The 14,128-nt window shown below is 35.8% G+C and overlaps 1 protein-coding gene across 10 annotated transcripts in view; it reads left to right on the top strand.

Annotated features, from left to right (window-relative positions):
* LOC128987629 (protein TANC2) overlaps positions 1 to 14,128 on the top strand; it is a 139,399-nt gene that overhangs the window by 109,504 nt on the left and 15,767 nt on the right. For 4 of the 10 annotated variants that reach the window (XM_054408638.1, XM_054408606.1, XM_054408582.1 and 1 more), the window contains 13 exons: positions 860 to 1,042; positions 5,547 to 5,653; positions 6,429 to 6,507; positions 6,882 to 6,995; positions 7,596 to 7,745; positions 8,492 to 8,719; positions 9,128 to 9,256; positions 10,177 to 10,284; positions 10,641 to 10,889; positions 11,389 to 11,525; positions 11,911 to 12,030; positions 12,951 to 13,240; positions 13,792 to 14,104. In XM_054408638.1, coding sequence (XP_054264613.1) covers positions 925 to 1,042; positions 5,547 to 5,653; positions 6,429 to 6,507; positions 6,882 to 6,995; positions 7,596 to 7,745; positions 8,492 to 8,719; positions 9,128 to 9,256; positions 10,177 to 10,284; positions 10,641 to 10,889; positions 11,389 to 11,525; positions 11,911 to 12,030; positions 12,951 to 13,240; positions 13,792 to 14,104 — 2,142 coding nt within the window. In that variant the 5' untranslated portion in view covers positions 860 to 924. The remainder of the gene's footprint in view (positions 1 to 859; positions 1,043 to 5,546; positions 5,654 to 6,428; positions 6,508 to 6,881; positions 6,996 to 7,595; positions 7,746 to 8,491; positions 8,720 to 9,127; positions 9,257 to 10,176; positions 10,285 to 10,640; positions 10,890 to 11,388; positions 11,526 to 11,910; positions 12,031 to 12,950; positions 13,241 to 13,791; positions 14,105 to 14,128) is intronic. The other 6 variants (XM_054408622.1, XM_054408613.1, XM_054408653.1 and 3 more) reach the window with 4 other exon arrangements.

Here is a 14,128-nt window from a genome sequence, read left to right as displayed (position 1 = left end):
GGAACTGGGTTAACAGCCCGGGTACAAGTATTACACTAATTGACTAATTATCCGCTACACATAAACTGTCTTATTATAGATTGCGTATGTCTTCAACAGGTACCATGCTTTAATACGCTGATACAGCATTTCAACAATTCTTTTGGTTCGTTATGTATCAACCATTCTTTTAAGTGTGTAAAGTTTGACTTCTAAAGAATCGTATTTAGATGAACCGTAACTAATGACACAGGAAGGATATGATTTTTCGTATAATTGACATAACTGTGTTTATGATTTGAAGGAACCCATATGGAAATTGTGCATTTTAATAGGGTTCAACACTTGTTTCTGAGGCAAGAGGAATAATGCAATACCATTTAAACAAATTACCACTCAACTAAAGTAACTAATTTTCAATAAATTAAATTTGTCGACTTTAGATCTATAACATGAAAAGTGATTAATTTGCATCAATCAGGTTACAATAATCACCAAAAATAAAATATTTTGAAAAACTGTTTTATCTCTTGTTTACTATCTGCATCTTGTTGACAGTTCAACTGAAGGGCCAGCTGTTAATATACAATTCACATTTAAACCTTTAGAAATCAAGTTGCTCAGCTAACTGACTCTTTGGAAGTGACTCTAGAAACAATGTAAACACGAGGGGGCCAAAGCCCATAAGGAAATCACCTTTTATATTACCATTCGCAGATGCACTGGATAATAAGCTTTAAAGCGACACCTCAATTGTGAAAATCTGTTTAGTGGGACACCTGAAAAAGGGGTGTTACAGAGAAAACTCAGAAAACCCGTATTTTATTAAGTAGCAATGCAGATTTTTGGCTTGACTAATGAGGAATGTTTGTTGTTGCAGATTTAGCTGCTATCCGCAAGCTCCTAGAGTCCGACACAGAGAGTGATCTCTGTCCTAGCTGCAACATGCCGTTTGACAAAGGCAAGAAGAGGAAGCTGATAGACACCTGTGGTCATGAGCGCTGCTACTCCTGCATGTTCCGCAACGAGGCTTGTCCTCTCTGCACTGCCGAGGATCCTGATGGTGAGCTCACTTGTCCTCTATAATCAGTAGTAGCAAAGTAGTGTGTAGTAGTAGTAAAGTTCTGCTACAGTATCAGTATACAAGCTAGTTCCATTAGACATCTCATCTACATGGACCAGCTGTAGTAGCTATCTCTTATTTAAAAGGAACATAGCTGAATGTTTGTAGCTATGCTATTCACAGGTGTGTTTCTGTCTAAATTTGATTATCTCTCTTATAGTCTAGGCATATTAGGAAAGTTAGCAGAAAGTTTAGGTACAGTCCTAATCATCACTTTACTTTATGTTTTTTGGGTCGCTGAACACGAATATGAGGTTTGCTGACAGATATTTTGCCCGGAACATTGGTTATTTTGTGAAAAACCTTAAAATTTGGGCACTGTTTTTGGTTTTTCGGGCAAATCTCGGTAAGTATGGGTTTTTGAGAAAATCCTACTTTGTAAGATTAAAGATGACAAAGTTTACTACAAGTTTCCTATATAATGTTTGTTTCTACGACGAACCGTTTCGCCACTAGAGCAAACTAAAAAAGGCCAGAAGTACAAAAAATTAAAAACATTGCTAAATGCTGCCGTTTTACATTAGGTTTCCATGGAAACAACCCATGTTACGATAATTTTAACTATTTATTCACGATAACAAACTGAAACACACTTAAAAATACCCCGCCACAGCAAACCTGCAGACTAAGCGAATTTCCATTTCCCTGATTGGATTTACACTAAAATGTCTCCTTAGAAATATGACATTTATTCCCTATTTAAATAAAAGATTAACGAGACCTTAGGTTTGCTGCAACAGGGAGGGTAAAAAGGTGTTTTTTGTAAAATGTAATAATTTGGTATGAAATGAATGCATTCTTCAAATTTGATAAGAATAACATGGGCATTTCAAATTTACAGATTTTTGGAATTTTCTCCGTAACCATTAGGCGCATAACAACGCTTTAATATACTAATTTATTTGTTTTTTTAAGCTCTACAAAATGGTATGGAAATAAATCGCTAAATTTTAAGTTTATAAACAATTGGAAAAACCAAATTTTACCCCATAAAACCCCATAAATCCCTGTTCCCATAGTCCGGTCATGCTGGTTCGCGAACTCGTTCGAATAGACGTAGGTTTACACGTTTGTCCCAATTTTCATCAAAATCTGATGATTTTCGTCGAGTTCTCGCCCTAACGGACACATATATGAATTTGAATGGATGGTGTTTTTGGTCTCTAGGGACCTCAAAACGAAAAAGTAAATCGGTCCCGGGTCCAGATCTTACCATGAGTAATACGGTAATAGCTTATTCCCTATAGGGGAAATTCACTAATAAACTAACTAGTGTGCCATCTGACCACAAAACTCAACCTAAAAGAAATACCCGTCTTTTAGGATTAAATTGTGGAGAATGGAGACAATCTTTCTTTTTATAATGTTAATAACCTCATGAATAGGTTGATTGGTAGGATTATGTAATTCACTCTCTTCGGGTCGAAGGTTGGCATTCCATCCATTTTTTTTATGGGCCCAAGATGAGAGAAAAAACATCTTCCACATCCTCATTTGCTTCTAAGGTTTCCTCAAGGGTAAGAAACTGAGGACCAAGTTTATCTTTGAATATTCTTAGCTGCCTACAGTTTTCTTCTTTATAGCAAGGCAAGGAGTGGTGAATAAGTTGTCGATTAAGTTTTTCTTGGTTGATGCTTGGTTTTTTATGGTTGAAAGGTTGATGCTCTGGCCATAACTTTTGTGTAGTAGGAACCCACCATCAATAACATACTGCACTTGACCATGGAAGTGCTTGTTTTCAATGGGGACAGGGGCTTTAGGCCTTTAAAGATTTGATTTGGTTATTTGTGCAAACCGTTATTATCAAACAACGAGAAAGAGTATAGACCCAGTTCGTAGGACAAGAAGTATTTTAGTTCTTCATCAGAATTCTTAGCGATGCTGATACGTTGAAACAATGTGTTGGGGTTTACGGGTTAGAATTCTCTACTTTCATCGCGTTATTCACTATGGCAAGGGGCTGGACACGGTCTACTCGTCTGAATTTGACGTTACCAAAGTTAAAAGTTATCTACAACTCTTTTAATGTATTTCATCCTTTTTTCTCAATCACTATAGCAGTCAACCCTGTGGCCAGCAACATCCCTGTGCTGAGAAAATAAATGGGGGTTTTGTGGGAACGGGAAATGTTCCAGCTGTCAGTCATGCATCTTGGCATAGATTTATCAAGTGTGTTTCAGTTCATTATCATGAATAAATAGTTCTAATTATCGTAACATGGGTTGTTTCCATGGAAACCCAATGTAAAACCTTTGTAAAACGGTTAGGGGTTATTTTCATTTTTGGTTTTGTCCAGTATGATCGGACTATGGGAACAGGGATTTATGGGGGGTTTTATGGGGTAAAAATTGGGTTTTCCTATTTTTGACCCTATAAACTTAAAATTTAGCCATACCGTTTTGTAGAGCTTAAAAAACAAATAATTTAGTATATTAAAGCGTTGTTATGCGCCTAATGGTTACGGAGAAAATTCCAAAAATCTGTAAATTTAAAATGCTCATGTTATTCTTATGTAGACTAAGTAAACTTTTGTAGTTTGCTTGTTTATGAACATATTTTGATCAAATTTGGAAAATGTATTCATTTCATACCAAATTATTACATTTTACAAAAAAAAACACCTTTTTACCCTCCCTATTGCAGCAAACCTAAGTACTCGTTAAACTTTTATTTAAATAGGGAATAAATGTGATATTTCTAAGGAGACATTTTAGTGTAAATCCAATCAGGGAAATGGAAATTCGCGTAGTCTGCAGGTTTGCTGTGGCGGGGGTATTTTTAAGTGTGTTTCAGTTTGTAATCAGGAATAAATAGTTAAAATTATCGTAACATGGGTTTTTTTCCATGGAAACCTAATGTAAAACGGCAGAATTTAGCAATGGTTTTAATTTTTTGTACTTCTGGCCTTTTTTAGTGTGCTCTAGTGGTGAAACGGTTTGTCGTAGAAACAAACATTATATAGGAAACTTGTAGTAAATTTTGTCATCTTTAATCTTACAAAGTAGGATTTTCTCAAAAACCCATACTTACCAAGATTTGCCCGAAAAACCAAAAAAAGTGCCCAAATTTTAAGGTTTTTTACAAAATAACCAATGTTCCGGGCAAAATATCTGTCAGCAAACCTCATATTCGTGTTCAGCGACCCAAAAAACATAAATTAAAGTGATGATTAGGACTGTACCTAAACTTTCCGCTAACTGCTACTTATATTCCTAATATGCCTAGCCTATTACTGTAGCTTTTGCTAACATGATAGTAAATTACAAATTGTACTATACAAGCTATAAAATGAGTGGCCCTTTTAATTTTTGCTTGGTTTGAAAGTTAGCGTCATCTAGAGAAATTAGTAGTTTACATCAGTGTTCTCTTACAATTGCTCAATCAAACTACAGTATGTATATTTATATTTGAAAAGTGGCAAAAGCATGGGAAAGGGGTTCATTCTTCTACCAATAGTCAAAGGTAGTAATGTTCAACTACAGTATCAGTGTACAAGCTGCTACTTATCAAAAAAGATTTGTCTCTTGAATGGAAGAAGAAACAAAAGTTTAGTTATCACACATTAATCTTGACGTTGTTAGAGACTTTGCTTATCTCTTTTGCAGTACCAGTGGTTTAAAAAAAATAATACAATTAAATCATAAATTGTGCAGTTTTGTTCTTCAGCTTAGGGTACCTTGGTAGTTTACTATCCTTTAAACTCAGACTAATCTATTAAACCTTTTCCTGTAAAAGATTATCATTTCAATCAGGGGTACCCCTAATAGCCCTGATTGGGGAGCGAGCTGGTCTAGTGGTAGAGCGCGGGATTTCAGTCCCTGAGGTCCCGGGTTCAAATCCCGCCACCAAAGTCACCAATGGATTTTATCCAAGTGATAATGCCGCAACCCCTAGGTCTAGCATGAAGTAATATGAAAAACGATTCCGGGCTCGTGCCTAGCGTCTTAGGACAAAAATAATCCTAAGTTTGTTTTATTTCATCCGACCTTTATTAATGCAGATGACTTATGGATCCCCAGTTGGTCCATTTTAATGAGTTAGCTTAAAATACCTACTTTGTATGGTCGCCATTTCATTGAAAAGTATTAAAGTGCTCCAGATTGGTCTCTACTGTAAAGCATTGGTCTGAGAAGAACACGGAAGATTACCCGTACTGGATTTATTGTTTGTAAGAGGAAACACTTTTTTGGAATAAACATACTGGTCTTTTGTAAATAAAACACTAACATAGGTGAAGCATAGCGAATGGAGCAGTAAACTGGTTGGATTAAGCAGGGATAAATCGGAGAGGAGGATAAGAAGAATTTATAAAAAAAGGTGAAGAAAGTATGATATTACAAAACCAATATTCTTCTATGAATATTTTCTTTATTTATATGAAATAATGAATTATTATTGGCTACTATTATTACATCCACCTGATAAGTTCTACATTGTGTTACAGCTTTACCTGCCAAGAAAGCCTCAGGTTTACGAGGATCGAACACTGCTTTGTACGGGTCGTCGAGGCCTCAAGTCAAGACCAACGGTCACTTCACCTCCTACATGCAGGTAAACTTCACTAACTAGCTGTACTTATTTCAACTACACCTCTTACTTTTAATAAGAGAAATACATGTACAACTTTAGAATCCCTTGAACTCACCATTTGCCATGAAATGGTCTGTTAATTATTAAAATATTCTGAATTTAATGGGTTTCAAAGGTGCTGACTTTACAATGCTTGTATGAAAAGCATAGCCGAGAAACAAAGCCCACTAAAAGAAAGAATAGGTAATGAAAAGGGGAAATGTTCAAGGTGACCTACTAACCAGAATACAGAAGTAGTGATCCGTGATTACCTTCAATATTGTTCAGGATACTTTTACAGCCACAGCTATTGTGAGGTTATTACCCGCTGTCAATCGAAATTACTGTGAATTATTTAGCTATTATCTTAAATAAATTATAAATTTTGTAGTTATAAAACTCTGGTTGTTACGAACTGAAATTTGTTGCAATTAGTGCGATAGTAAGTCCAGTTTGCCTTGCAAAATTTGCTCCCTCCGGCTATTTTTTAATTTATGTGTTAAAATGAGCCAAATGAGGCTACCTTAAGGTGTGTAATAAAATAAACAGAAAGATATAAAAATATTTGTTTAAATTAAAGAGTATTATGCCTACATTTGTTGTATATTTTGTTTGTACTTTACAAAAAGTTCTAATACAAATTAATATTACCACTTTAATTATTTGCGACCTCCGCATTGGAACCTTCCCAATTGTCCGTGTTCGATCGGTGCTTTTGTAATAGTTACATAATAATATGACATTTTTTTATTTTTAGACAAGAAATGAAAACTCACAAGACTGGGCCTCCCCTCCAAGCAGACTGCCTAGACCTTCCAGCAACGTCATGACTCAGAGTAAGTCTCCACTCTACAGTTAAATCAAATCTGAGAAAATTCATTTCTATTTCAAAAAGTACTCAAGGACTATTACAAGATAAACAGGAGAAATTTATTTCTGAACTAAAATTTTTTTAAATCAGTTTACTAAACTTATTTTAACTAATTTTATAACTAATCTCAATACAGTACTTCAGTTGCAGAGTTTTCCAATTTCACTATTATGTGCTTTCATTACAATTGATTCACTCTGTGTAATATTGTTCATAGCATTCAACCAAATCTCATCCAATATTTTAAACACCTGCCAACTTTAAAAAAAAAGCTTTTAATCCATCTATCCAATATAGAAAATGTTGCACACAATATAATTTTTCTTGTTCTGATTTCAGGCTGTCCAACTCCTCCACAGAACCGAAAGAAGTTCTTCTTAAGCCCCAAGTCCCTCAGGAGTTCCTGGGGCCTCAGGGGCAGCTCCCGAGCTCCAGCTGATAACGCACTCTCTGGTGAGCAAACATTGTGAATCTTAAGTTCTGCAATAATGAATACTGTGCTATCTGAACAAATTGAGGTATTTATGTGTTAGTGACAATGTGTTAATACCAACAAATAATTTTGACAAATACCTGTAAAAATTTCATTTTAATTTTGAGTAGGCTCTGAATAAGTACCAATACGAAATGTCGGCAACAGATATGAGTAATTAAAAAAAAGTTCTCTTCCAAAATATAGCAAATGATGTGGAAACAAAACAAAACTGCTTACAATATTACTTAAAAACCAAACGGAGTAGATAATCAGAGAGTTTGATTCAATAGATAGTGTAAGATTGAATTTTATTTATTTTTTGCATTGGTCTGCTTTTGTTGGTGTAAAAATGTCAAGCATTTTATTTACATAAGTAAATAATATACGTAGAGTTTAATGTTCATTCAGTACAATAATTAAATGATTTACTAATGAAATGATCTCACAATTTTTTTATCTGACATGCAAGTAAGGCAATAAAACTCTAAAGTTGCTGTGGACAAGTTCAATTTTACAACCACTAGAATGAGGTAATGGATATTTATGAGATGAAGGTAAATATGATGTTACCGTGGCAGTGATGTTCTCGTCAACATCCCCAGCGATGCAGGACAATCGGCGATGGTCTTCCGTAGTCCTCGGAAAAATAAAATCTTTGTGGTTTACTGGAGGAATGACAGCGATGGCAGGCCTCAACCAGCTCTCAGGCAATACGCCCGTGTGTGCGTGTGTGTGACAACCTTAGATATTTGGCTTGTGTTTCAGTTTATGCTATGCAAAATGAATTTGATGCATTCACAAAGCACATTCATCATAAGTTGTATAATATTTTTATCACAATCTACCTATTTATTTCTTCTGTTACACTCAACACAAATCTCCATTGGCATGTTTTTAAGTGTGTTTAAACTATTAATTTAAACAAGATCCTTTTTACTGTATATCCCAGCACAAACACTGTTTTATCATGCTTTGTTTTGTTTAGTCTTTGTATTTGCATGTAAATAGTCTCAGGCATGTATTAAAACTGTGTATATAATTGAGTTTCTTTATTCGAGCGAGTTTCTATCATCAAGATTTGTTTTAAGGGTCAAAACGTTGACGTTTTATGATTCAACCAAACAAGCTTACATTTTGTTATTTGCAACTTTTGTAGTAAAACGTTTAACAAAATTTCCCTTATTTAGGCTAAAGAATGTCCAATAAAAAAATCTAATAAATTTTCCTTCACTGGTTTGTGATTTATGGTGGTACTTGATGAAAAACATCCCACACTCTACACTTCAAATTCATGAAATATTTTTTCTATAATGTGTAGTTCTCGTTTACACAAAGCCTTCATACTTGCAAAACCTTTTACGTTACGTGTACATGACTTACAAAGGTAAAAATTTTAATGCTTGATGTTTAGTCGCTTATTCTGATGGAATGATATTTGTTCATCAAATCTATATTCTGATTCTCCTGTAAACAGATGATGAGGGAGGCAACATCAAGCCGGTGTGTGGAGTGGCCAAGAAGAGTTCACAAAGTGATCTGTACATGCGGCTGGGATTGTTGCTGGGAGACAACGCTAGACAACAACGACGCTCCAGGAGCAGCAACCGCGGAGCGCGCAGCCACGACTCTATCTCATCATTGGCCAGCCTGGATGCCGGTACTCTGGCCTCTACCAACACCAGCCCTGTTTCTACCCTCACTGGTACTTGGCATTTATTAACATTAAAGTAATTAAATATAACTCTATTTATGTTGGTCACAGAATAGTTGGGATTTACAAAGAGAAAACTCGTTTTCTCTACTGCTATAATTATATTCATTTAAAGCAGTTTCAACATGCTATCATGTTTTGGGATTCTCAAGAATATTTTTAATAAATGTTGAAACTGTGCTATAAACGTAAAAAAACTTAAATTTTTTGAAAGTAAACTTTTATATCACTACCGTTTTTTAAGATATCTACGATTACATGGACAATGCATTCAAGTCCTTAAAGTGACCACATTTTTTACCATTCTCTAATAAAATGGTCACCAAAAAAGAATTTTTAATGATAAAAACTGAAAACTAAATAAGTTTTTGGCACAACTAAGCGGAATGTGTGATGTAGGGTCGTCAGAAGCAGACGCTCACCGTACACTGAAGGAGCCGTCGTCTGACAGTGTCGGCAGCCTCATGTCCATGTCTGGCCACAGCAACTGTTCATCTAGTCCCCTCAGTCGCAGACACTCCGTCACCAGTGAGTCATATCATTACCTACAAGTGTTTGGTTGTTTTACTATTAAGCTATTTTTTTAAACTTACTTTTATAGTTGTGTACTTTTTAGTTTTGAAAACTGTGTGAAATAATACTGCCTTATCTTGTACCCTATTAAAAACCCCCATTACCTGAATCTTAAAGTTCCCTGATACCGAATTGTGTTGTGTTTCTACTCATTTTTTGTTTTATTGTACACTAAACCACGATTAACTTAAACTGTTCTTAGAAAGGTAGAAGGATGAAAAATAAACGGTATCAGCATTATTCATACTTCCTCCTATTTTCTAGTTAAATTGATCACCCTACTACAGTACTTTTTTTTAAAGACATTCACGAAAATTGCAATTACTTTTGAACTATGATTTTTACAGCATTGCATGTTTTGTGATATTTTTTCAGTTACTCATACAATATAATACTAAATTTGAATCAAAATCGTTTGGAACAGATTTTTTATATAAATACGATTAATTTGTAATTTTATAGGAACAATTTGGGTTCAGGGGGCCCAAAACTGATATTTTCACTGAAAACTTAAACCCAAAGTTGTTGACAGTAACAATACTTTTTCCATGTTCCACACTAAGTGTAGGGGTAGAAAGTAAAAACTGGATCGGGAAAGTAAAAAATTAACCTTTTCTAAGGTTTTATTTTGTATAGAAAATATTTAGTTTCATAGACTGCTATTACTCTCACAAGTCTTATGACCAGCTAGGTAAGTTACATGACTAAAAAGTAAAAATAATCTCTTTCAAATTATTTGATTGATTATCCCGAATATCATAAGTCATCAACTACACTGACTACCTGTTGTGTTTGACAGTATGCTAATGTAATGTTGTGTAGTGTGTGTTATAAACTGAGTGTTGTGTGATTAACTCTAACACTTGCATGCTCAGCTACGCAGCAAGGCCGTGTAGAAGACCTGTCAACATTCCGCAACCGTCGCCAGTCTATCAGGCGGTCAGCTCGCTCCGGTACTGTCAAAGGTCCCATTGACCCCAAAGGTATTATATATTTCTATTGTGTATTTAATTTGGACTTTATTAGTTTTTCAGTACATGTAAATATATTCTCATAACTTCTTAAAAGATTAGCTTATAGAATGTTATTAATTCTTTAATTTCACTGATATTATAAACCTGTACAGTGTATAGATTTATGATATACCACTCTACCTACTTTTAAATGTCTAATGAAAAAGTTGTTTGAAAAGTTCAACAAATTATTGTAATAATGATAGTAGTTTATTTTATCCTGCCAAGGATACAATTGAATGGATAGGAAAGTTAAAGATATAATCAAATTAAATTGTTTTACTCTAAACCACGTTTATAATTTCTCTTTCCTCTTGTGTTTCCAGTGAGGTTCGCACAGTATCGTACGCAGCAACTGACTCTAAAGCCGCTGTTTTTTGAGGTTCCGCTGCAGGAGCCAGACCCTCTGTTTGTGGGGAGACACTGGACGGTGAGGGCGCTGGAGGAGGTAGTATCAGCCGCGGGTCCCGGGGCGTTGGTCACTGGCCTGCCTGGTACTGGCAAGACGGCTCTCCTACTGCAACTGGTCGACTACAGCTGTTTTGGCCGCCGCAGGGAGCCAACCTACAAACAAGGTACTGACCCTGTGATATTAGTAGGGGATTGACTTGCTGATACATCACCGGTAAACCAAAGAGTATCTTGAAATGAAAATCTGAAAGAGTGTTGTACTGGACTCTGATCTAAAAACCTGGTTATGACAATTCATACTATAGGGTTAAAAAAACATAATTTACAACATGTTAAATTATATTAATTTTAAGATATTGCTTCACAGGAGCTCTACTAGTTGTTGCAGTTCTATTAAAACTGTCCAGATACTGCATTGTCATATAAAAACATCTTGGACAGAAAACATAATTGTAGTAGAATATACATCAATTCCGGTAGTAGTAGAGCTGCATCCAGACATGTAAGTTACGGCATGTTAATTATCATTTTACTTTCTAGTTGCAAGAATTCTGAGGGAATAAGCATAAAGCTAGTTGAATTAAATGTAGCCTGTAAAACATAATTATTATTTAGCTATTTATTTTCCCCCCAACTAAAGTAACTAATACGAGTTTGTTTTAGATGTCCACATGTACAATGGCAAGGACAGGCCGGCCACGTCTCCCACTCCGCCCCAGAGTATCTACTGCCAGATCAATCTAGTCTCCGAAAGGATAAAACACCTCGCATCACATGTAGTCGCATACCACTTTTGTCAGGTAACAATATTAACATTGAATTTTAATGGTCTAAAAGTCATTCTTGCATAAATATTCCTACCGCAGATATCATAGTTCATTTTAAATAATTGTATGTGTTTATATTCAATACATATTTACCAGTAAAGATTGAGCAATTCAAATTTGCTTATAAGTAAGACTGTACAGTAAGTAAGGTAGTAAGGCTCTGTAAATTCCATTAGGCTTGGGAACATTGCTGCGTTACTTAAGATACTTACTTTGTATCTATCTTGATTCATAGCCAACTGTACTTCTTACTTCTTCTTTGGTAAGCTAGCTGCTATCCTCTTTATTCCACAGTTCAAAATCCTGGCCTGGAGCCTTTCCTTGAACAAAACTAACCTCAAGTATGATTTTGTTACAGGCTGACAACAACTCAACATGTTTAGTGCCAGACCTGATACACTCTCTAGCTGCTCAGCTCTGCCAGGCTCCACAGTTGGCTGCCTACAAGGAGTATCTGCAGAGTGAACCTCACTTGCAGGTACAAACATGTAAACCAATCATTAGTAACTTTATCCCTTTGTTGTGGTGAACTAGTGACTACTTTCGAATACGATTATCATCCGCAGTACTATTCTGATAATTAGACCAATTTGTTAATTACAAGGAAATATTTGGTTCGGATTCCACTATAAACTGTAGGACCCTTATTTGCCATTAGCTGTATGGGCTATTAATTAATAGTTGTGTCTAAGGAACATGTCGGCCTTAGTCACTAACAAGACTACAAGATCGCGCCACTCATCCTACACTCATCTTTCACTCATGTTTAGGTTCAAGTAGTGGCGTCCCCATCGTAAACAATTGATATTGTATGTTACTGTGTTCAATTAACCTTATGAGTATGCAAGCAATCAAATAGACTGAGCTGGTAACCATAATCTTTTTTATATGAAGTTAAGACTGTTTATCATAATTTAGTTTCTGGAGCATTATTTACAGTATTTTTAAGTTAAATTTGAAGGGAACTGTTGTACTGTATATTACATTTTTTACACCCACAATTTGAAGTCGGATGATTAATGTCTGTCAGGTTTCCAAAACAAACCCATCGTGTTGATAACTGGTGGTCTTGGCCCGTCATGAGTCATACGTCAGCCACAATAGTTTTGCCATTTCTTTCCAAACATTTAGTTTATGTTGGTTTCTGTAAAGTAGAATTCAACTGTATCACATAAAAGTAAACATTCCAGTTCAAACAACTAAAATCATCACTAGTGGTAACTCCTAGTAAAATTAATCTTTTAATTCACTGGGAACATGCCAATAGATTGGGCTAATCATAATCTGTCTTCATATTTCCCTATTTTTATCTTCTATAACACAGAGCAAGACATTTAACAAAAAATGTCAATAGGTTGATCAGCAGATTAACAATCTTGCTTATTTTCCCACCTCCAGGTATCACTCTCCCTGAAGGAGTGCATAGCATCTCCAGACTTGGCGTGGCAGCGAGGTATCGTAGAGCCGCTGTGTAGTCTGCGCCGTGTGGGGAAGCTGGTCTGTCCCCGCGTGCTCATACTCATCGATGCGCTGTGTGAGGCTGAATATCACCGACCTGACACTGGTGACACCATCGCAGGGTTCCTCTCTAGGCACGCCCCCTCCCTCCCTCCATGGATCAAGTTTATTGTCACTGTCCGCACACATCTTGATGAAGTTATGCCTCCTCTACCATTCCATAGAATTAGGTAAGCAGCACAGTTAAGATTACATTGATCTCGAAGTTTTTTTTTTTTTTTTTTGACGATAGAGTAGGCTGCTTGTTTCAAGAATATATTCTACTGGTTCCTTTTGAAGAAAACACTAATTGTAGGAGTGAAAATATAAAATTAACTGTGATCTGATCTTAGAGTGATCAGTGTGTCACTCATCCTTTAATACTGAAATTGTCATTTTTAACAATACATTTCAAATTATGTCAACTGGAGTTATTTTTTTATCAAAACAGAGTAGAGTTAAAAAGTATATAGAGTTTAGCTAGATCGCACAAAACAAATTTCAATCCAAGCAAAAATATTTGTAATGAGTATTTTGTATTTTTCCATCCATCTTAAACCAATCTATATAAACCTATGTACCTATGTATATTTCTTATCTAAATTAAATATTAAATGTTTTGATATTCAACCAACCAACTTGTCAACAATGTTGTTGTGTGTGTTGTGACAATGTTGTTTTTTTAACCAACCAACTTGATGAGAAAAATTATTCCTCTTAACCAAGTGTGTGTTGTTGCCAGTATGGATATAGCGAGCAGCAACTGTGAGAACGTACAGAAAGATTTGCTGGATTACATCAACTTCCGAGTGAGCAACAGCCCGAGTATCCAGAGCAACGTAGTCCCGGGCAGTGCAGGACAGTTCCGTCTCTGTCAGCATCTAGCTGGGCTCGCTCAGGGGTCGTTCCTGTTTGCCAAACTGTCGCTAGATCTCATAGAGAGAGGCCAGTTAGTAGCCAAGTCCGCCAGCTACAAGGTACTGCCAGTGTCACTAGCGCAGATATATCTACTACACTTCAACCTACGGTTCCCTACAGTCAAATCATTTGAAAAGGTAAGCTGACCAAATAGTTAAACC

The sequence above is a fragment of the Macrosteles quadrilineatus genome, unplaced genomic scaffold (assembly GCF_028750875.1).
Source record: "Macrosteles quadrilineatus isolate MER2022 unplaced genomic scaffold, UCM_ALF_1.0 Scaffold_1__1_contigs__length_201487025, whole genome shotgun sequence".
Taxonomy (NCBI): Eukaryota; Metazoa; Arthropoda; class Insecta; order Hemiptera; family Cicadellidae; genus Macrosteles; species Macrosteles quadrilineatus.
Note: the sequence above shows the minus strand (reverse complement) of the source record. Positions and strands in the feature narration are given on the sequence as shown.